The following is a 22,819-nucleotide window of genomic DNA, read 5'->3' as shown; positions in this document are numbered from 1 at the left end:
TATATAAATTATACCCACTTACATCAGTAAGTTACACCACATTTTACACCACCTCTGACTTTGATCCTTGCCTTTCAGTTAGTGGCTCACTAGTTCCCCCAGAAAAGAGAAGCTGCTTACTTTTGAACAATTGAGTGTAGTTATTCAGTCAGCTTGAAAATCATGTTTTAAAAGGAAAATATTTCTGGCTAGTGGTAAATAAATGTACAGTCCTTCTGTCAAACGTAAGTGGGCAGCCTGCTCTCACCACGGCATGTGAGGGACTGAGGCCCACAGAACGATGCTATTGGATTTATATCAGTCCTTTTGGCCTTATTCTCCACTGCCCTATACTTTACTTACAATGTGTGTATAAATGACTATCCAAGGTGCCAGGCAATGGAGAATCAGGCGCTTTTTTAACATTTTGTTGGCTGCTAATGGGGAAAACTTACTAGATTTTTTTTTTTTTTTTTATCCTACATGTCCTTTCTACAATGCAGAGTGTGGAAATGTCCCCCGGTATATAACTGTTGTAATGTAGAGAAAAAGAAGTTTAATCTCAAAATAGTTACAAAAATGAACAAAGACATGGACAAGCCTTCCTTAAGATGATCAGCTGAAGGTATTACGGCTGTATAGAGGGGAGAATAGGGGTCTACAAAGGTAACTTAATTTAAAGTTGTGTATAAAAAGGGATCACAAGTTCATTGGTGACAGCAGCAACAGGAGAGAAAACAAACTACTGTAACAATAATAATAATAAAGGTCAGGTTAAGAAAATGGAATAATTTTTTCTTGGAAGCAAACGGTTAGAAATTTCTTGGCAGAATCTAATTTACTAGTATTCAAGAACAAAAGATAGACAACAGATGTCGGCAGTATCTTGTGTGGAAATGGAATTTGAGGCTCATACTAATTTTTGCTCATGCATAGGGCTACACCACACACACAGTTAGGGCTTAGGAAGGAATTATTATTCACAAAAGGATAAAAAAAGGGTTTTTTTTTGTTTGTTTTCCATTCTCTGATGCATTGAACAGGGATCTTTCAGTGGCAAGTGGTGTCTATTCCCTGCCACAGCAGAAGGGTGGGCATTGGACTGTACTGTCCCCATCTTCATCTTAAATAAAGTATCCTGTTCTGCCAATATCTGTAAGCAGTAACAGATCACGAACAGAGAGATTGGTGCATCTTGATCCCTCCTCTTCTCTGCCTGTGGCACACAATAGTTTAGTTTCCTGGGGGCTTATAATATTTTGGTCTAATTTTGGTGGTTGGCTTGGTGTGGGCATGGATAGGGGGTGTTTAGTGGCCTGTGATATACAAGAGGTCAGAATAGATAACCTGGTGATTCCTTCTGGCCTTAAACTCTGACTTTGTAAATCCCAATTAAAACCACTCATTCTCCTTTGAGTATATATCCTTATAGAAGCTCCACTGTAGGATGTGCGTGTGTGTGCACTCTTGACTGGAGACTGTAATTCCAGCTACTTGGGAGGCTGACGCTGGCGGATCACTTTTGCTCAGGTGTCCTGGGCTGCAATGTGCTATGCCAGTCGGATGTCTGGTGCCACTGACAGCCTGGCTAGCGGGTGGCCGAAGGAATGGCTAGAACAATAAGAAGGATATGTTGTGATCGGTGTTCTTTCTGTGAGGGCTGATGGACTGATCCGACAAGGTGACGGTAACTTGAGGTTTTTTAGATGTTTTGTCCCTATGGGTGCTCTATCCCCTACCCTTCTTTCCCTCTGCTGTGGAATCTTTGGCTTTGTAGTCTCTGGCTTCCCGAGTGAGAAGGAAATGAGTGGCAGCAAGTTTATGCCCTCGTATCGAAGCACGAGGTGCTGCTCTGTGGAGGTGTGGACCTGCAGACACTGCTTTCACAGTCTCCGGTCAAGAATGCACAAGTGCGTCCTCATCCTATGGTGGAGCACCCATAGGGACAAAACATCTTGAAGAACTCAAATTACTGTATGGGTAAGTAACTTCTTTTCCTATGTCCAAGAAGGAAAAAGTGGTTTTGGTTTTTTTTACTTTTAAAACAATTAAATGTAAAAGCACAATGATTTAAGGAAACTCCCTTAAGGATTGTTCAAGCAAGCTGATTCTGTAGCACTCTGTAATCACAGTAATCATACAGTGGTAAATAGTTGCAGTTTGCACAAAGCCCCCTGTAGTAGGCTGTTCAGAGTTGCCATTACCCCAGGGAGAACATGCATCTCCAATGACTCATTCCCTCCTGGCCTGCTCAGTGCATTGAAGAGATGCATTTTGTGCACCATTTATAGTGTAGGATAGTATAGATTGCTCCCCCTTGTTGTGCCAGCTCTGCAGTCCACTGAAAAGGAAGAATGTGACTCTTTCAAAATTATTTGCTCCACAAAGGAACAGCTATTATGGCCCATGTAAGAGCAGGACACACAAGTGGTGGGGAAGACTATCAGCTGCTGCACCCCACCTTCAAATAGACATCAGTGCCATGCAGATCACAATGCCTGAAGATCTTTTTGTTCAAAAACTGCTCTGCTTCAACAGGATGACTGTGGAGGTGAATTCCCAAATCTCAGCATAACCCTTCATTGCAGTACAAGGGCACTGTGGCTCATCTGGTGGCTCTTGCTAAGCAAAACGGTAGCTTTGTTTAAAAGTGATCTTAGTCTTGTTCATAACAATTAATGTAGCTCCCCACTCTCCTCCTTGGGCCCCTAGGTTTTACAGAATGCTCCAGATGAAGTCCTGGTGGTAGCATCTTCCACACTATGCAACCTTCTCCTTGAATTCTCCCCAAGCAAAGAGGTTGGTATTCACCTATGATTTCTTCTTATTGCTTGTTTAATAGAACTGTGTGTTACAGCAATGACTTTTGACTAAGCAAAGAAGTTTTTTAATCATTATCAGGTGATTATACAGTAGTTGTAATGTTGGGATGATGGAATTTTATCATTGATAGGGTTTTTTTTAATTGACAGCCTGTTAATTATGCAGTGATATGACAGAATAGGTGGTCCCATCTAATGTAGTTAGACATGGGTATGCTGTATGAGATCTAACTTTACTGATAGACTCTTCCTTTAATAAGATTTTAAAACACTTTTCATTTATAAATCTGCCTTGTTGCCTGTGCTGTATCTGTTCGAGAGATAAATCAGATAATTTCAATCTTCAGGGCTGTCAAGCCAACAACTTTCACAAGCTCTAGAATCTCTTTTAAAAAAAACAAACAAAAAAACCCCATTATCTAGTTAATTGCTGATAATTTTAGCAGATAAAATGCAGATGGGGGTGAAGAGTGGGGAAGTGGCAGTACCTGCAAGGAAGGAAATGCAGAGGGAAGAATGTAGAAGACATACAAAAAAAGGGAGAAAGCAGAGAAAAAGAGAAGGTTGGGGAAGAAATAGAAACAAAGGGCAGGCATAATGTTGTCCCAAAGAAGAGCAGATATCCCCACTAAGTGATGCTGGGTATGACAATGAGGGGCTGAATAAATAGTAAGTTATAATCATAACTAAAATCTGTTACTACATAAAGGCCAGAGGCTCTCCATGATCTCTGTGCAAATCTCTCTTCCACATCTGTGGCGTGAGGGGAGTACATAATCCCATGGGCCATAATTAAAAATGGACTTCAGTCTTCTCCGGAAGATAAGTTTGACAGCTGAGAGGTAAGGCATGTGTTTTACCTTCAGCAATTTGAGTTCACAGACTTGAAACCCAGTCGTGCCTTCATTCAACACAATGGCAAAACACCTGTTGGCATCACTATGAGCAGAAATGGGCCATAACTGCAGGAATGTGATTTCATCTGGTTGAACAAAAGTGAATGCTCAAGAAAGTTCTTTTTACTTAATTGCATTGTATAATGTATAGTGCATTGGCTTATATGAAGTACATTGTGCATTTCACCATGCAGTGTGTGTGCTTCATGCATATCAGTATATGTTAAACACAGCTTACAATATACATATTGCCGCCCAAGAAGTGTAGAGTATGGTTAGGATATTCTTTAGGCATTTCATTTTATAATGTATTCATTTTACTCTGATGTATGCATTTCTGTATTATAATGGGCAAAACATTCATCTTTTGGGCTATAATTTTCAGTATTTGATCTAAGCCCATAGGTGACTTTTTTTAAGTTTGAGGAAAATCCCTTCATCTGTTCTGTGATGAGAAAGTGGAAAAAACACATCTCACGTTATAAAGTAATTTTATCCACACATTTTTAAACATGGCTACAAAAAAAGCGACAGATTAGCAACTTGAAACTTGGCGTGGCCATAGATAGTCCTTATTGAGAGCTAGTGCTTTTGTTTGATTAGGCTGGAAAATGGTTAAAAATAAAGATGTTATAAGCAATTGAAAAAATGCTCATCAGTATGCTGAGTAGTGATATGCCATAACTTTATCAGAGCTTAGTCGTTTTTGTGACTTCATTGCACATTTCTTGTCTCTATCATGGCTAGGGGATCAGACAGAGACTGTTGCACTCTGGTTGCTAATGGGTCCATTTATATGGGTTTCTCTTCCCCAAGAGATCTCATCATGTTTAGACTTCATCATGAGGAGCAGAATTAGCTTTTAAAAAAAGCTGAGCATAACTGACTGGTCAGTATAGACCAGGGGTAGGCAACCTTTCAGAAGTGGTGTGCCGAGTCTTCATTTATTCACTCTAATTTAAGGTTTTGCGTGCCGGTAATACATTTTAACGTTTTTAGAAGCTCTCTTTCTGTAAGTCTATATTACATAACTAAACTATTGTATGTAAAGTAAACAAGGTTTTCAAAATGTTTAAGAAGCGTCATTTAAAATTAAATTAAAATGCTGATCTTACGCCACCAGCCTGCTCAGCTCACTGCCAGCCTGGGGTTCTGTTCACCTAGGCTGGCAGTGGGCTGAGTAGGGCCTGCGGCCGGGACTCCAGACCTGTGGGTGGATGTTTCAGGGGTCAGGGCAGAGGGCTGGGGGAGGGGGTGTAGGGCAGAAGGCTGGGTGTGTGTTGGGGTGTGGGGGGTTCAGGGCAGAGGGATGGGAGAATGGGGGGTGCAGGGCAGAAGACTGGGGGGGTTCAGGGCAGAGGAATGGGGCTGTGGGGGTGCAGAGCAGAAGGCTGGGTATGTGTTGGGGTTGGGGAGGTTCAGGGCAGAGGGGTGGGGGGAGCAGGGCAGAAGGCTGGGGTGCTCGGCTCGTGGGGGTGCTCCCAGCCCCCCTGCTCTGAGCTCTCATGGCAGGGGGCTGGAAGGGATATGCCCTGTTCCACCCCCTTCCCCCAGGCTCTGTCCCTACCTCTCTCTGCCTCCTCTACGGAGCTGTGTGCACGCTGCCGCTCTTCCCCCTCCCCCTCGCTAGGGCCATCAGCTGATTGGCCGGGGACAAAGAGGAGGCGGGGCAGGAAAGCACCACGCTAGGGGAAGAAGCGGGGGGGGGGGAAGCTTGGCTGCTGCAGAACCAAGCTTCTGCCTCCTGCCCCTGCAGGGGAGAGCAGTGGGCGGGGGGGCTGAGTGGGGCTGGGGGCCGGGACCGCGGCAGGGAGCTGCGTGCCACTCAGAATTGGCTCGCGTGCCGTAGGTTGCCAACCCCTGGTATAGACAATGACAAATAGTGCTCAGCATCATGTCAACAGGCTGTGCTTATAGCCTTGTCTACAGTGACCAGTCAGCCAAGGGTACTGTTGTGTCAGCTAACTCCGCTCCTAATAACATCTAAATGTGATCAGATCTCCTGGTGAAGACAAGCCCTTTGATGGAGACTGACTCTCGATGAAAAAATGTGCAAGTTTATGCAAATGTGTCTTTACTTAGACATGATTTGCCAAAATAAAAGGAGAGGCTGCTTTGAAATTCCTTCAGATAGCTATGAAATGTTTTATTTTATTTAACATCCTCTATATTTTCTTTTTTATTTGCAGCACTTTAAGAATTGTACATTAAATACCAACTACAGTAGCAAAAATAATTTTGTTAGTGTATTTAGTTGAGCTGAGCTGGAGCAGGATTTTTTGGTGCATGAAAAATTCAGAGATTGTGAGGTTTTTGTTCTGTCCCAGAACAAAGAAATCCTGGAATTTTCTATGGAATATCTTCCCAGCTGGCAGCCTGCCCACCCTTTCTCCAGGGTGGAGGGCAGCCCAGGGAGGCGGCCAGATCAGGAACCAACTGCCAGGATCCCCAGCTCCACAGCAGGGACCCTGGGAGTCCCAGCTCCAGCTCTTGCCTGACTTCCATCAGCATTTTGCCAAACTTAACAGATTAGCAACTCTAGTATTTAGCATCTTAATTCAAATCCTTATTTCAGTTGCCAAGGAGTATCAGCATACTTTTCTCACTCTATTATAATAGTACTTTTTCAATATTGAGAGAAGTATTAATACCACTGCAGAGACAGTGTTTATTAGAAAAAAGCTAATGGTACACATTTAATCTCAATCAGGTGATAAAATTTACAGTTAAGTTTTTGCAAGAATAGATGACATTTTATTACTGTTTATTCCACATGATTTCAGAATAAACCATGTCACCCCAGATGTTTCATCTTTAAACTTGTAATGGTTAATCCATATTTGTAAATTAGCATTTGCCAAACCATGCCACAGCGGTGTTCTGCCAACCTGTAATGAAAGTCCCTAGTATAAAGCACATGTGCAAGCAAACAGAATTAAGGGGCAAATTCTGCTTACATGTATACTTATGTAAATTCAGTGAAATTCACCCCTGTTTAAGGGGCCCTCACCTATTTTGAGGCCTTATGTGAAACATAAATGCTGCAGAGTGCTTTTGCAGACCTTGTGCACAGGGTGACTATCTCCTGGAGTAATTCCATTGATTTTGGTGATGTTGTTATAGATTTACATAACTGAGGGAAGAATTTGGCCTGTTGTTCCCATGACAACCTTAACCCTGAGTTTCCTGATTGTTGTGGATTCACAGTCTCAAGCTTTTATCATCCCATGACTGTAGTTTCTGTTTCATTTAATAATCTGGGGCTTTCAAAATCCATCTGTTGGTATTTGTCCTGTAACCTCATTGTCTGATAATATCGCAAGTGGTTTGAGTTTTTCTCAGGTTGTCACCAGAAGTCTTAAGAGTTAGCCTTATTACACTTTGTTGTTGTTCTATTGTTTGTATACGTGTTGAACTCACTACATCTCAATGTATCTTCATTAGTGAATGTGAAGAGCAAATACAGCCTGTTTAAATGCAATTAAAGACAGTGAAACCTGTCTTCTGTGTCTGCTCAAGGGATCAAAAATCAGTTGCTTAATGAAGGTGGTCTTTTATTAAAGGTGCTTCACTGCTAGCAGTCTGTTGAGACAGAAGGTTGTCTGAAAAGGATGTGTGTGCATACACATTTCATTATAGTTATGTCTACAGTTTCTCAATAAATAACCAAAATCCACCTCGAGATAAACACAGTGTGCAGTACCACATTTGATAGTTCACTGATGTACATGTAAGTCCACTAAATTCACGGTGTTCTAAAGCTGTGTGTTTTTTCCTATTCGTTACAGCCTATTTTAGAATCAGGAGCCATAGAACTTCTATGTAGTTTAACCCAGAGTGAAAATCTTGCTTTGCGAGTGAATGGCATTTGGGCTTTAATGGTAAGTACTCACTCCAATGAAACATTGTTTATACAAACACCACACACAACCAGCCAACCACCAAAACATACATCAAGGAAGGGAGATTCAGAGCTTTACTTTTGACCATGAAGATCATACCAGTTACTAAAAATAATGTTGCAGATGTTCAGCCTGCGTGTGTGTGTGACTATACAAGAAAATAGTGATCTGTCCCTAAAAGTATATTAAGAACATAAGAACGGCCATACTGGGTCAGATCAGTGGTCCATCTAGACCAGTGTCCTGTCTTCTGACAGTAGCCAGTGCCAGGTGCTTCAGAGGGAATGGACAGAACAGGGCAATTTGTAGTGATCCATCCCCTATCATCCAGTTCTAGTGTCTGACAGTTGGGTGAACTATTCATGATGACTTCAAGATTTCTTTCTTGTGTGGTAACAGCTAATTTAGATCCCATCATTTTGTATGTACAGTTGGGATTATTTGTTCCAATGTGCATTACTTGCACTTATCAACATTGTATTTCATGTGCCATTTTGTTGCCAGTCAACCAGTTTAGTGAAATCCTTTTATAACTCTTTGCAGTCAGCTTCCCACTTCTTATAAGCCAGTAAACAAAAAATGATCTTGCTGATATGTCTGTATATATGTATTCTTGACAGTATAGTTATATCCATAACAAACTATTCATGTAAGCTTCACAGTGCAGTAATTTCCAGCAAATAATAAATTAAGTGTAAAATCCATGGAATTATGCAAAGAGTGTAAAATCAAGAGATCAGAGCAAGAATAAAATGCAAACCTTATATCAATTTCACTTGTGCATGTCAGTCATGAGCTAATTGAACAGCATAACTGATTAGTTCAAAGGTAAGGCTATAGTTGGGTACAGGTAAGAAGGAAGATTTAAAACAAGGGAAAATGGGTGAGCCTTTGGGACTTTGTCAGGGATGTGGAGATCCAAAAATGTCCTTCATAAGCTGTAGTTCTTCGAGTGCTTTTTCCTATGTGTGGTGTACTTCAGCGATTGCACATGCTTTCCATGGGCCCAGAACTGGAGAATTTTTCCTGAGTGTCTGTTTGGTCCACACATGCGCCCCCACTGTCCTCATGCTCTGCATCTTAGTTCCTTCTTACCTCTCATGGTCTGGCATGGAGCTTCAATGTACGTGCCGATTTCTTCAGCTTCTGTCTGTAAATAAATTGTCATTAGGATAAATATTTGGGGATCTATCCTTAAGTTTTGGGACAACTCCCCATACTTCTGGGGTGAGGAGTGGTTCGTGTACACCACTACCTCTCTCCCTTTCCCCCCGGTCTTCCAGTAGTGGGAGGAGGAGTATGACAAAAATCCCCATAAGCCCTTCCTGGTAACTATCACGGTACCTGTCTGTATTGCCTGTGGGAAACATGTCCTGCCCACGTGCAGTATCTGCTGGTTGTTCCCAAGTAAGACAAAGCAGTCAGGGGACTTCCGATTCCAAGCAGTCCTCGTGGAGAGGTCCATGAGACTGGGGACAGCCTCTGACCAGGGAGACTCTCTACATCAGTCTGAAGAAGGTATAAGCAGCCTCTTGAGTTCGGCTCAGGCCAGTTCCAGGGCCCCTGCCCCCCTTCCCTCATCAGTTTCAAGACAGGGCAGAAGGGAGATACAAACACTCCCATAAAGATAAGAGGGAAAGTTCCACATCCAAGCCCTCTAAAAGGAGACAGAATTCCCCCGTCCTGTACCAAGTCAGGAGACACCTTGTGCTCTGGACCCGGGTGTCTGCTTCTGAGAAGGACCAGCCCAGGACTTCATCAAAGGGCAAGACAGCACCACTATCCCATACCAAAAGGGGTACTTCAGTGCCAGCACCTGTGCTGCATTGGCACTGTCAGATCCAGCGCTTTCAGCATCAGTGGTCCAAGTTACAGAAACTACTCCAGCCTGCTTCTTGGCATCAGGTGGTCTAATCATATTTATGGAACAGGAGTCATTGATACTCTGGACTCCTACACCCACTTCCACGACATTAGCCAGTATCAATATCGCTGTGGTCCCCCTCACCATCGCCATCTGATTCTGAACAAGATTTGATGAATAATCAGCTGAACATGAGCTCCCAGTGCAACTCTGGGGCCAAATGGGCTAATGTAATCCTTGGATGTATAAACAGGAGAATCTTGAGTAGGAATAGAAAGGTTATTTTATCACCTATATTTGGCACTGGTGCAACTGCTGGTAGAAAATTGTGTCTAGTTCTGGTGTTCACAATTTGAAAAAAATGTTGATAAATCAGGGAGGGTTGAGAGAAAAGCCATGAGAATGATTAAAGAATTAGAAAACATGCCTTATAGTGGTAGACTCAAGGAACTCAATCTATTTAGCTTAACAAAGAGAAGATTAAGGGGTGACTTGATCAGTCTCTAAGTACCTACATAGGGAATAAATATTTGAAAATGAGCTTTTTAATCTAGCCATTTTAATCCAATGGCTGGAAGCTGAAGCTAGACAAATTCAGACTGGAAGTAAAGCATAATTTTTTAACAGTGAAAGTAATTAACCATTGGAAAAAGTTACTGAGTGCCATCACTGGCAATGTTTTAAATCAAGATTGGATGTTTTCTAAAAGACATGCTCTATGAATTATTTTGGGGAAGTTCTGTGATGTGTGTTATACCGGAGGTCAGACTAGATGATCACAATAGTCCCTTCTGGTTTTGGAGTCTATGAATCTCCAAGCCTGGTTTGAGCAAGAGCAGTGGTTTTCAGACTTTTTTTCATTTGCACACTCCTAAAAAATTTCAAATGGAGGTGCAGACCCCTTTGGAAATCTTAAACATAGTCTGCGGAACCCAGGTTGAAAACCACAGTTCTATGGTGCTAGCAACCTTTTGTGGACCCTTTAGACATAGTCTGCGGACCCCCAGGGGTCCACAGACCACAAGTGGAAAACCACTGAGCTAGACTATCACTGCCACCGTTGATGACTAGATACAGGTCATCACTGAATCCTCTGGTACCAAGAGCTCTCGTGTTAGATTAGGGGTTGGAGTTGGAAGAAGAATGAAGGACACCATGATTAAGCAGAAATCCAGTAAGCCACAGTTTCAACCATCAGCAGCATTTCTCAGCTGCCCTGTAAGCCTCAGAGAACGCATAGAAAGGGTGCCCAAAGACACTTGTCCTTTGCCTCCCAATCAACATGAACTCTGAAACTGGCATTTCATCAGAATCTTTGAGAGTGTGTACCTACAACCGTCCATCTAAATAATTCCCTTGGTTTTCCCCCCTCTCCCCTTTGGAAGGCAACTATCCAATACCTATTTGCCTGGAGAAAGATCACAATAGACTGATTGGTAATAGAGGTTGTCTCTTCAGGATGCACCATCCAGTTTTCTTCCCTCCGAAACCCCACCTCTGCTTGGCCACCTTAATTCTGGGATCCCTCTCAGGAGTGGGGGATAGAATCAGTGCCTCCAGCAGCAAAGGGAAAGAGGTTCTACTTGAGGTACTTAATCATCCCACAAAAGTCAGGGACATGGAGACCCATCGTGGACCTCAGGGAACTGACAAGTTTGCCCAGTGACTGAGGGTCAGACAGGTGATTTTTGTCTTTAGTTATCCCTCACTAGATTTAGGAAATTTGTTCGTGGCCCTTGAGCTCAAAGATGTGTATTTTTCAAGTGAACATCCACCCAACACACAGGAGATTCCTGAGGTCCATAGCTAATCAGCAACACTACCGATACAGTGCCGAGGGTTTTCACCCTGTCATGCTGCCAGCTCCCTTTCATCATTGGGGGTGGCAGTGTACACCTGCTTGAACGATTGACTCCTAAAGGGTTGATCTTACCAGGAAATGCAAGAAGCAACCAACATGTTTCTGGACTTGTTTGAAAGGCTGGGTCTGAGAGTGAACCCAGAGAAGTCCACTTTGGAACTGACACAAATGAGGAATTCATCAGAGAAAGGCTGGACATGGTTGGCCAGAGCATGCATACCGGATGACTGTTTCCTCGCCATCGATGGACTCATATAGCAGATTTGGATGATCTGTTGAGTCACATGGCTACAAGCACTTATGTGATCCCATTTGCAAGGCTTCATCTCAGATGCCTGCAAGCATGGCTATGGACTGCATACACCCTGGGCAAACAGTCTCCATTTGCTGGTCACAGTTCCACAAAGGATCTTAACATTCCTGGGCAGGTGGGAAGACAGAGGAAAGGAGTGTGTGTGGCCATCTGTTCAGTTCCCTGCTCCCAAGAATGACTGTGACTGTGGACATATAGTTTGAGGAGCCCAGTTGGAAGGGCAGGTAGTGCAAGAGAAGTGGTCTTCTCAGGAGTCTGTGCTGCACGTCAGCGTGTTGGAGTTGAGAGCGGTCAGGCTGGCTTGCGAACAATTCCTACCTTGCATTTGCAGCCATTCAGTCCAGATGTTATCAGACAACATGGAAACAGTCTATTACATCAACAAGTAGGGAGGAGCAAGCTCCTCACAGCACTGTGTGGAGGCCATCGCCCTTTGGAATTGCACATTACCCTGACGGCTGTTCATTTGCCACGAGTCCGAAGTACCGTGCCAGATTCTGAGCAGACACTTCTCCACAGAGCATGAGTTAGAGCTGCATGACCCATCTCTCTGGGAGGTGTTTTGGATGTGGGGTCTCCCAGCCACAGATCTGTTTGTGTCAAATATGAACAAAAAGTGCAAGTTCTGCTTCAGAGATGGTGCAACTTGGGCTCTCTGGGCAGCACTTTCCAGGACGTTTAGGGGCCCTGAGGTGTGCATTTTTTGTTATCCAGGGTATTGAGGAAAATCAGACAGGACAAGGTGCGGTCATTGTCGTCATGCTGAGCTGGACCCATCAGTTCTAGTACCCCATTGTTACTGCAACTGTCAAGCCAGCCTTCTCCCCACCTCCTGCTGAGGCAAAATCTTTTGACTCAAGACAGGGGGAGGACTTACCACTCTAACGCAACCAGCACTTGAAGGCATTTTGTAGGGATGGATATCAGACCTAGGAAAGCCTGGTTGGCAGATGTCCAGGTCGTACTGAGCAGTAATAGGAAGGACTCTACTGGGAAATGCTACACAGCAAAGTGGAAAAGATTTATATTCTGGTGTAATCGATAAGGAATTTCCCCTTCACAGTCAGGAATTCCAGATGTACTAGGCTAGCCAATTATCCTTAAAATACATGGGACACTGGTGCCATTAGTGCATTTCACCCACCTGTACACACCTACTTTGTGTTTTCTCACCCAGTCCCGTTTCTGTTCCTGAAAGGCTTGGTTAGAGTCTTCCTTCCAGTGGCAGAGCTGGTACCAGCCTAGGACTTGAACCTGGTTTATCAACTCTGACTAAGGTGCTGTTTGAGCCTTTGGGATCTTGCTCTCTACTTCCTCTTTCCATGAAGGTAGAATTTATCGTCTCAATCACGTCAGCCAGAAGAGGTTGGGAGCTGGGGCACTCATGGCAGATCTCCCCATCCCGGTACAGTTTTCCACAAGGATAAGGCACCCATGAGACTCCACCAGAAGTTCTCCCCTAAGATGGTATCAGACTTTCACATCAGCCAACTTATCCATCTACCTGTGTTCTACCCTAAACCACACACCAGGCGGAAATAGGTGATGTGTCTCTCCTTGGATATGCATAGGGACCTTGCAGTCTGCCTACAGAGAATGAAATTTTGGAAATCTCCTAGACTTCGTATCATTTATGGAATGGATGAAAGGAGAGGCCATTTCCACACAGAGGCTGTCAAAAGGGATCCAGGGATGCATCATTTTCTGTTATGAGATGAACAATGTCCCTCTTATGGGCAGTGTGAGAGCACATTCTGTGACAGCCCAAGCAGCCTCAGTAGCCTGCCTCAAGGATGTCCCTCTCATTGACATCTGCTGAGCAATGACTTGGGGCTCTGTACACACCTTTGCGAGACATTCTGTCCTGGTGCAGGTGGCTGCCTCAGATGTTTCCCTGGACAGGGCGGTACTGCAGTCTGTTGTGGCATTGGACTCTGGGTACCCGCTTCCTTGAAAAGACGCTGCCTGTGAATCACCTGAAGTGCACTACACGTAGGGACAATGCATTTCAAAGAACTCCAGATATTACAAGGTGAGTAACATTTCCTTGCATTGCTTGCAGGGTTACTTTATCAAGAATGTATGCACAGCAGATGGTAGTAATTCTTCTGTAGACAGAATGGTAAGCACACTCTGAGACAAAATTAAGTGAAGGAGAAATGCTAATATGAGGTGTATGGCTCAGTTTTTCTGTATGTATCTGTCCTTCAGAACATGGCATTTCAAGCAGAACAAAAGATCAAAGCAGACATCTTACAAGGTTTGAGTACAGAACAATTATTCCAGTTACTCTCTGATTCAGATGTAAACGTGCTAATGAAAACTTTGGGACTGCTCAGAAATCTTCTGTCTACTCGCCCAGTAAGTAAAACCACAAACAGATCCTCCAGAAAAGTTGTCTTCCTAACACTAACCCAGCATTCATAGATGATACATTGTAAATCCATAATGCATAATACTCTTTCCAGTGATCTAGTAGGTCTGAAAAGCAAATCACCTTTCTCTTTACGTTCATTTTTGAATATTATTGTTGAAACTGTGAGGCCTCCATTGTGCATTATTGAAGTATCTGAACCCAAAAACACTAATGGTCATAAAAGACCACAATGAAGTGAAAATCTTTAATAAAGAGAGAATTCTGCATATCTAGCTGGAGCTTTATCACTAGTTATGTCCGCAGATACATACCAATACTTTTTTTGTTGGGTGTTTGATTCTGTTCGTGTTTAGAAAGGCTTTTGACAGACAGACACATTTTTGTAAACTCTGTTAAAAGTCTAGTTAACAGGAGGAGTGGTTTGTGTTTTGAAATGAACTTACAGTGCTTATGGGGATGCAGATATCTTAAGGATACCTATATTTCTCCTTACTTATGGCTTGTCTACACAGTGCCGGTAGTGCGCATTAGAGGCGTGTGATTTGGAGAGCACTCCAACATGCTGCGCTCTGACTGCCCCATGTAGACCCTGCTGGCACAAACTAAAAGATACGTTGGTACCAAGGTGAACTGGATACCTTGCGCCAGTATGACCTACACAGGGCAGTTAGAGCACAGCACAATAGAGCGCTCTATGGTGCACACAGCCAGTGCCGTATAGACAAGCCCCAAGTGTCTGAGCTATTTCATTTGTATCTTATCTGTCATTTTAAAACATTCTTCAGTCTTTGATTTTGATCTACTGGATTGTGCATTCACACAGTTCATATAGCCTTTTTACAGAATAGAATAAGATACAAGATTTAAGCACGTGAACTGTTTTATGGCAAGAAGTAAAGTGCTTGAGATACGAATGGAGGACGAGCAAGAGGCCCGTCTAGTGAAGAATAGAGAAAAAGTGCAATAAATATTTGGCAAGGTGGACTTCTATGTAGGAACATAGCCACCTGTAAAGTGTGCTTCTGTCATGAAAAATGACACTGTAAAAAGTGCACATTTGGGTTCCATAATCATTGATTTTCAATTTTCATATCAAATTAGCTTAATCTACAAGTAAAAATATTTGTTTTCTAATTGCCCTGTAAATGTACACCCTGAGTTTACAGTCAAACTGGTGCCTGAACCATCAGTTAAAGTGGTTTTGCAGCCCAAATTATGGCCCCAGCTATTTCTGAGTAACTCTATATTCTTTCATAGATTTTTTTTTTTTTTTTAAGATAAGAAAGGACCGTTATAATTCTTTACTCTGAGCTTCTGCCATACCATATTCCACAGAATTTTACTCTCGAACCCAATAACTTGTCACTGAACTGCAGTATTTTTGGGTGGGGGGGTTGTTTTTGTTTAAAAAAAATCTAAACTTGACTTTGATTCCAAGTGATGGAGAATTTACCATATCTTTGGTAATCTGTTCCAGTGCTTAATTACCCTCACTTAAAAATTTGCATTTTACAGCGAGTTTGAACTTTGCTGACTTCAATTTCCAGCCACTGAATGTTGTTATGCCTTTTTCCGCTAGATGAGTCCTCCTGTGTATCTCATCTCCTCCAAGCATGGGTGGTTATAGACCATGATAAAGTCACCTGTAAAACTTCGCTTCAGAGAGCAAAATAAATTGAGCTGCTTAAATCTCTCGCTGTGAGAGATTTTTAGGCCACAAATCTTTTTTTGTGGCTTTTCTCTGAACCCTCTCAGAATTTCAGTTTTGAAGTGCAGACCCCAGAACTTGACACAGTATTCCAGTACTGATGTCACCAGTACTGTATACAGAACATAAGAACGGCCATAGTGGGCCAGACCAAAGGTTCATCTAGCCCAGTATCCTGTCTTCCAACAGTGGCCAATGCCAGGTGCCCCAGAGGGAATGAACAGAATAGATAATCATCAAGTGATCCATCCCCTGTAGCCCATTCCCAACTTCTGGCAAACAGAAGCTAGACACACCATCCCTGCCCATCCTGGCTAATAGCAAAGTGATATCACTACATCTACCTGGTGTTCCCCCTTTTAAACATGGAAAGATTGTGTTGACCCAGTTAGCCACAGCATCACACTGAGTTCTCATGTTCATCAGGTTGTCAATTTATGACTCAAAAATCCTTCAGTCTTCAAATTATGCCCTCAGTGACAACTGTGTTGCTCTGGGGGAGTCAGTATTTAAATGTACAACAGGCTGCAGTGGAAGTAGGATCAAACATATAGTTCCTTATTCTGTTCCCTGTGACAAGGGTTGGCTAAAGTAATGAAAAGAAAAATAACTCCTGTTTTCTGCTGCAATGGGTTCTCACAATTGTGATACCTTGCATAAAGGTACTGGCACCTAGAAATGCTGATGATAATTCCACTCACTTTCACAATAAATGTTTTTGTCCTTTTCTCTAGAAAATGTATACTAATTGTGTTTCTATAATTGCTTTGGCAGCATATAGACCAGATAATGAGCACCCATGGAAAGCAAATCATGCAAGCAGTGACTCTTATTTTGGAAGGGGAGCACAATATCGAGGTCAAGGAGCAGGTATCCTTCACCATTTTGTGTGTTCTCTTAACTAGGTAAAAGTGTTGAGAAAGGTTTAAGCTGTTGACATTCATCACGGATGTATTACTAACAGGTCTTCCCTTTTTGGGATTATAAATAACTTGCCTTGAATATTATACCATGATATCTGTCAAATTAAGTCCTATGAAAGTAACATCTGTGCTAACGACCAGACTGTCCATTTTTCTTCACTGCAGGAAGCTTAAGCTTAGTATGGCTCTGAGTATTATGGTGGGTATTTGAAGTGAGTTCAGAATAGTTTTAAACTCCGGGATACTGAATTATATACATTTGGCAAAGATCAGGACTGTGTGCGGTAGAGCAGCAAGAATGTAAGAAATGGGGGGAGTCAGCACTTCCCACCAGATAGGGCCAGGAAAGAGGGAAGAAGGTATCAGTAGGACTGACGGAAGAGTGAAAACATAGGGGGTCCCTCTCACAATCTGCTGGTCTGTTGGGTGACCTGCCCACTAATGCCACGGGGCACCAAGTGCTCTACCAATGATGCTTCTGTGGAAGTAGTGGGCCAGGTCACCCCACCTGTCCATTCCTCAGACCAGGGGGATTCTTGTCTTCTGAGAAGACATTTGTGGAAACTTCAAATTGTCTGTTTCCAGTGGGAGGTGAGGAAAGAGGTAGCAGGTGATGGGGTATGCTCGGGTTACCAAGGGGAAGCAGTGAGGCATTGTTCTGCTAATTTAGATGGACTATATGGGCTGTTAATAAGGTGTTAACATGACCTAGTCACTGTCCAGTATTAAACCAGGTTTGAGGTTTGGTATACAGCGCCCTCAGCCCACTTAGTACTATGGCAAGCAATCTAATAACAATCATTTTAACCTTTCATTAAAGATACAGAAAAGAATGAAAAACAGTTAAAGCATTTGAAATGTGAAGTATTAAATAAGGCTTTGATTTTAACAACATCCCTGGTTCCCTTTAGCTGCAGAGAGTCTTTAGAAGGAAAAAACTCCTGTTTGACAGTCTCTTAGATGATAACTGACCTTTTGGGGGAAAAGAGAAGAAGTTAGTTGAGATGGGCTGAAGCTGTTGTTGAAGTCCAGTCCCATTTCCTAGTAGACAAAACAAGACACACACACAAAGTGGGGGAGAGAAAAGAACAGCAGAGAGAAAATACAGCTTCTCTCTCTGATGTTGACTCTCCTTTGCATCCTCACTGCTGGAGAAACACAGGCACAGCACAGTCTTATCAGCCACTCTAAAATCTGGCATATTTCTGCCAGCGTCAGACCATTCAGGGCGTTGTGTGTAGTTGCCTCTTTCAGTTCACAGACTTACAGCAGTGTTGCAAAATATGTGCGGCCAGCTAAATCAGACTCTTATTAGACAGAAGGAAAAAGGAGGGTTAGGAAAAAGAAGAAATAAGGTGGGAGAGTAAAAGGACACATGGGGGGGAGAAAGGGGAGGAAGAGAGACTGTCTCACATACCAGGCTGCGTTTGGGATTTAACTGGAGCTGGTGGAGGTGGCAGTGTCTCTTTCTGGTCTGGTCTGATCACTATATCTCTCAGAATTAGGACAAGGAAGGTCCAGGGTCCCAGAAGATGGCAGGGTTGGGGGGATGCCATGATGGTGAAGCTTCCTCCAGTAGTCAATTTTTCTCCCAAAAGTTTCTTTAAGGACCCAAAAAGGGATTGATGGATGAAATAGCCCATCCCCTCATTATTTTGTCATCCAATTAGGCCTAGTTTCTGACACACCAATTTTGACTCATTGATTTTCGGACTCATGTTTTTCTTGGTTACCAGGCATGGTCCTAACACAGTAATTGGATTATATCAATAGGCCTTTTTGTTTGGGCTAATTCAGAGTTTGTCTCCCTTTTGCAATTTTTCACATCAACATTTATTATTATAGGTTATTGTTATGCTTTATATGAACTTCGATTCACTTTTTACAATTGAGCTCATAGAGTAAGTTTGTAGACCCATTTATCACAACAGAGAGTACAGTGTGTCCCTTAAAAGTGGTGGTTTTGGGGGGAATCAGCATGAGGAGAATGAGAAGGGAGGTGGGAGGGGGAATGCAAAAAGGCAGGAAGGAGGAAATGCAGGGGGAAGGTGGTGGAAGGTGGCACTAGCTGAGGGAAAGATTGAGGTACTGCAAGGTGTGAATGGGAGGGGTACGTGCTGGATATGAGGGATGCAGCAGCAGGTAAGAGGGGAAAAGTGGCTTTTACTTGGGGAGATAGGTGAAAGGGTGGCTGGGAGTTTGCCAGGGTAGTGTGGGAGGGAGAGGAGGGAACTTACCTGTGAAACAGTGCCTCTGCCAATGGCCATGCTGCAGGGATCACACAGAGAGTCCACGAGGAGGAGAGTTAGAGATTGAAGGAAGGAGAGAGGCAGCTTTGGTGCTCCCCAGTGGCTGCCTTTATCTTTGGTGTGTTGGTGATGGTGGTGGCAACAAGGGTAATCATATATGCAGCCAAATTCGGACATTGCTAAATCCCCAGTAGGCCCAGAACAAGCCAAAGCCAGAAGGGCTTTTACTAATAACAGGAGCAAAAGAAACACTATAGAGAAAGTAGTTTCTTAATAAATAAGGCACGAGATTAAATTAATGATTCTAAAATAGCTGATGATGATCAACTGTTTTTTCAAATGTATATAATAAGATAGAGATCTTGATAATTAGGAAGCCATAAATAACTCGCAGACATAGCTTCTAATAAAGGCAGATAAGGGAACATATGCAGCTCAGTGGCTGGAATGGCCTGCATCTCAGGCGGTTCAGGGAATTGACTAATCAACTTATGAAACCTCTGAAATGTATTTGAAAAGTCATGGATAACTAGGAAAGTACTATACAGAAGAGTTGGAGAAGAGCACATAAACTATAATTTATAAGGGCCTTATCCTAAGAAGTGCTGAGCACCCTCAACTCCAAGAACTCTTTTCAGGAGATGCTCAGCATCTGGGGGCTTGTTTTCACTGCACAGTTAACTCAAGTTGTAACTTAAGTCCCATCCACACTCAAACCCTCAACACGGGTGTGGTGGTGCTTTTAAGTCGAGTTGGCTGGACTGTCGGGATAGAGACTAAAGCTCAAGTCAGCTGCTAACACAATCGCTCTGTAGCGTGGGTCCAGGCTAGCTCCACTTGGGTGCTAGTCCTCCAGTGTTTTCCCACAGTTCCCCCAGGTGCCCAGAAAGGACAGACAAGTTCTTCCACAATTCACTGGGAAAGAACTCATGGAGTAGCTTAACTTAGTTAAATGCAAATAACCAAGGGATATGACCCCAGAAGTCTTTGCACCACACATGAGTGAGTCTGGACACAGCAGCTGGGGTGTTATTTTGCAGCCTGGCTGCTCTCACTTGAGCTAGGCTAACTCAAGAGTTGTTACTCAAGTGTAGATAATGCAAGATAAACGTGCAGTGAAGACAGACCCTTGCATGATTAGACTGGTGAAGAACTTCTCAAAATAGTTTTGGCAAACAATCCCCCAACCCCATCACTTGTATCATTTAAAATGAGTCTGGACAAAGCAATAGATTATGTATGACAGGGAACAGCCTCTGCCTCCCATGGGCATGAAGAAGGACCAGATCTTGGTATTTTCCAGCTTCTCATGGCACAGAAAGAAAAATGTTGAGTCTTTATTTTCTAGTGTATTTCATCCTTTTTTATACACTGAGAACAGCATCTCCACACACAGACTTGTATGCATCCGAAGAAGTGGGCTGTAGTCCACAAAAGCTTATGCTCTAATAAATTTGTTAGTCTCTAAGGTGCCACAAGTACTCCTGTTCTTTTTGCGGATACAGACTAACACGGCTGCTACTCTGAAACACACAGACTTATGATTCTTCGAGCGCTTGCTCATGTTGATTCCAATTAGGTGCATGCACACTAGCCAGAAGGTTTTTCTCCTAGCAGTAGCCATCAGGTTGGCTCAGGGGCCCCCTGGAGTTGTGCTTCCATGGTGCCGTATTAGGCCTCTACCGATCCGCTGCCGCTTCAGTTCCTTCCTACCACCTGTGACGGTTAGCTGGAATGCTCATTCTCTCTCGCTTCAGCAAGCCTTTCTCCCTAGTAGTCTTCAGACTTTTCTCCTGTAAATAGGTAAATCAATAGGTAGTAGGTAGGTAGGTAGGTAGTCAGTAATATCGTTAGAATTCCAGTAGGGAATTGTTCTGGGGGTTTCCCCGTCATCCCCCTCCCCGGTACCGGGGTTTAAACCCTGTGCAGCTTGTAGCAAGCCTATGCCCAGGAGTGACCCCCACACTTCCTGCTTGAAGTGTCTGGGGGAATCGCATCAAAAAGATCATTGCAAGATATGTAGGGGATTTTGCCCCAGGACTCAGAAAGAGAGGGATCAATGTCTGAAGATACTTCTGAGGCTGCCCTCCATCCCCACTTGGAGCTGGGGTCAGCTGAGCCAACGCCAAGCCCCTCAGCATTGGCATGCAGTGCTCCGGTGTTGACACAGGAAACTTTGGTGCCAAGAAAGGACTTGGGTAGAGACCCTCAGCACCGATAGGGCTCTGTACATGGCAGTGCGCGGCACCGTTCCCGGTCCTTGGTGCACCACGCATTCTCTGAAGGCCAGGAGCAAGGGGCAGTCCCGGTTAGAACCTCATCTTCATCCTCACCGTTGAGGCAGTGGCTGGAACCTCCATGGCTCCTGCACTCGAGGACAATAGGGTCCACCAGCAGCTCCTAGAGATCCAGGTTGAGCAGGTCTCTGAGACATTGGACCTCATGCTTGACATCCTAGCCACCTCTGGTCCCTCCCGAGTTGCCCTACCGCTCATAAAAAAACATCACAACACACCACCAAAACGCTGTGGCAGACCCTCGCCTCCCTGCCATCGACGGCAAAAAGGACAGAAAGTATTTTGTTCCCTCTAAAGGATTTGAACATTTTTATTCACATCCACCGCCAGACTCTCTAGTGGTGGCGGCAGCAAATGAATGGGAATGCTGAGTGCACCAGGGCCAATCGCCTAAAGCCCATGATGCGAAAAAACTGGACCTTTTTGGGAGGAAAATCTGTTCTACCAGTGGGCTGGTATTTGAATTTCAATCCACCAGGCGGTCCTTAGTAGATACAACTTTAATTCCTGTGGGGCTATGTCTAAATTCACAGGGCTTCTGCCAGAAGACTTGAGGGCAGAGTTTTCCACCTTGGTGGAGGAGGGAAAGCTTCAGGGTCAAACAAGCAGCTTCTAATGCAGGAGGTGCACACACTCCTAAGTGTGGGGGCTGTGGAAGAGGTTCCTCAGGAGCTGAAGGGCAAGGGCTTCTATTCCCGGTATTTCCTAATCCCAAAAGCCAAAGGCGGCCTCAGGCCCATCCTAGACCTGCAAGAGCTCAACAAGTTCATGAAGAAACTGAAGTTCCGCATGGTCTCCATTATCCCTTCCCTGGATCTGGGGGACTGGTATGCCGCCCTCGACTTGAAGGACACTTATTTTCATATTTCATTAACCGTCCCACAGAAGGTATCTCAGGTTCATGGTGAACCACAATCACTATCAGTTCACAGTCCTCCCCTTCGGCCTGTCGGCGGCACCTCAAGTGTTCACCAAGTGCATTGAAGTTGTGAATGATTTCTTGCGGAAGCACCAGGTGCAGGTGTTTCCATACCTCGACGACTGGCTGATCAAAGGCTGCTCCAAAGCGCAAGTGGACGCACATGTGAGCCTGATAAAAGCAACTTTCAACAACCTGGGCCTTCTATAGAACATGCAGAAGTCAACTCTGTCCCCCGGTCAGAGGATAGACTTCATAGGGGCAGTATTGGACTCAAAACAGACAAGAACGTTTCTATCAGGGTCTCATTTTCAGACCCTTTGAGACATCATACAAAGACTCATAGAACTCAGGAGTTGCCTAAAGCTCCTTGGCCACATGGTTGCCTGTACTTACATAGTACAGCATGCAAGACTGAGACTCCGACCTCTTCAGGCATGACTAGCCTGGGTTTATCGACCAAAACCGGACAGTCTAGACAAGCGTCACTCTTTCCCGGCCAGTTTTCAAGTCTCTCCTGTGGTGGCTCAGCCCGCATGCGGTGTGTGCAGATATTCCCTTCTCCAAACCGCAGCCATCCCTGTCACTGGTTATGGACATGTCAGCGATGGGTTGAGGAGCACATCTAGAGGAGCTAAGGACTCGGCCTCTGGTCCTAAGTGGAGCTCTCACTTCACATCAACGTCAGAGAGCTGAGGGCAGTCCGTCT

The 22,819-nt window shown here is 43.9% G+C and overlaps 1 protein-coding gene across 8 annotated transcripts in view; it reads left to right on the top strand.

Annotated features, from left to right (window-relative positions):
* Positions 1–22,819, top strand: part of ARMC8 (armadillo repeat containing 8) — a 211,732-nt gene that overhangs the window by 172,704 nt on the left and 16,209 nt on the right. For all 8 annotated transcript variants that reach the window (XM_034781365.1, XM_034781367.1, XM_034781364.1 and 5 more), the window contains 4 exons: positions 2,692–2,778; positions 7,486–7,578; positions 13,849–13,998; positions 16,497–16,592. In XM_034781365.1, the coding sequence (XP_034637256.1) occupies positions 2,692–2,778; positions 7,486–7,578; positions 13,849–13,998; positions 16,497–16,592 (426 nt within the window). The remainder of the gene's footprint in view (positions 1–2,691; positions 2,779–7,485; positions 7,579–13,848; positions 13,999–16,496; positions 16,593–22,819) is intronic.

This window comes from Trachemys scripta, chromosome 9 (genome assembly GCF_013100865.1).
Source record: "Trachemys scripta elegans isolate TJP31775 chromosome 9, CAS_Tse_1.0, whole genome shotgun sequence".
NCBI classification, from domain to species: domain Eukaryota; kingdom Metazoa; phylum Chordata; order Testudines; family Emydidae; genus Trachemys; species Trachemys scripta.
The sequence above is the reverse complement of the archived record's forward strand: the minus strand, read 5'-3'. Positions and strand labels throughout refer to the sequence as shown.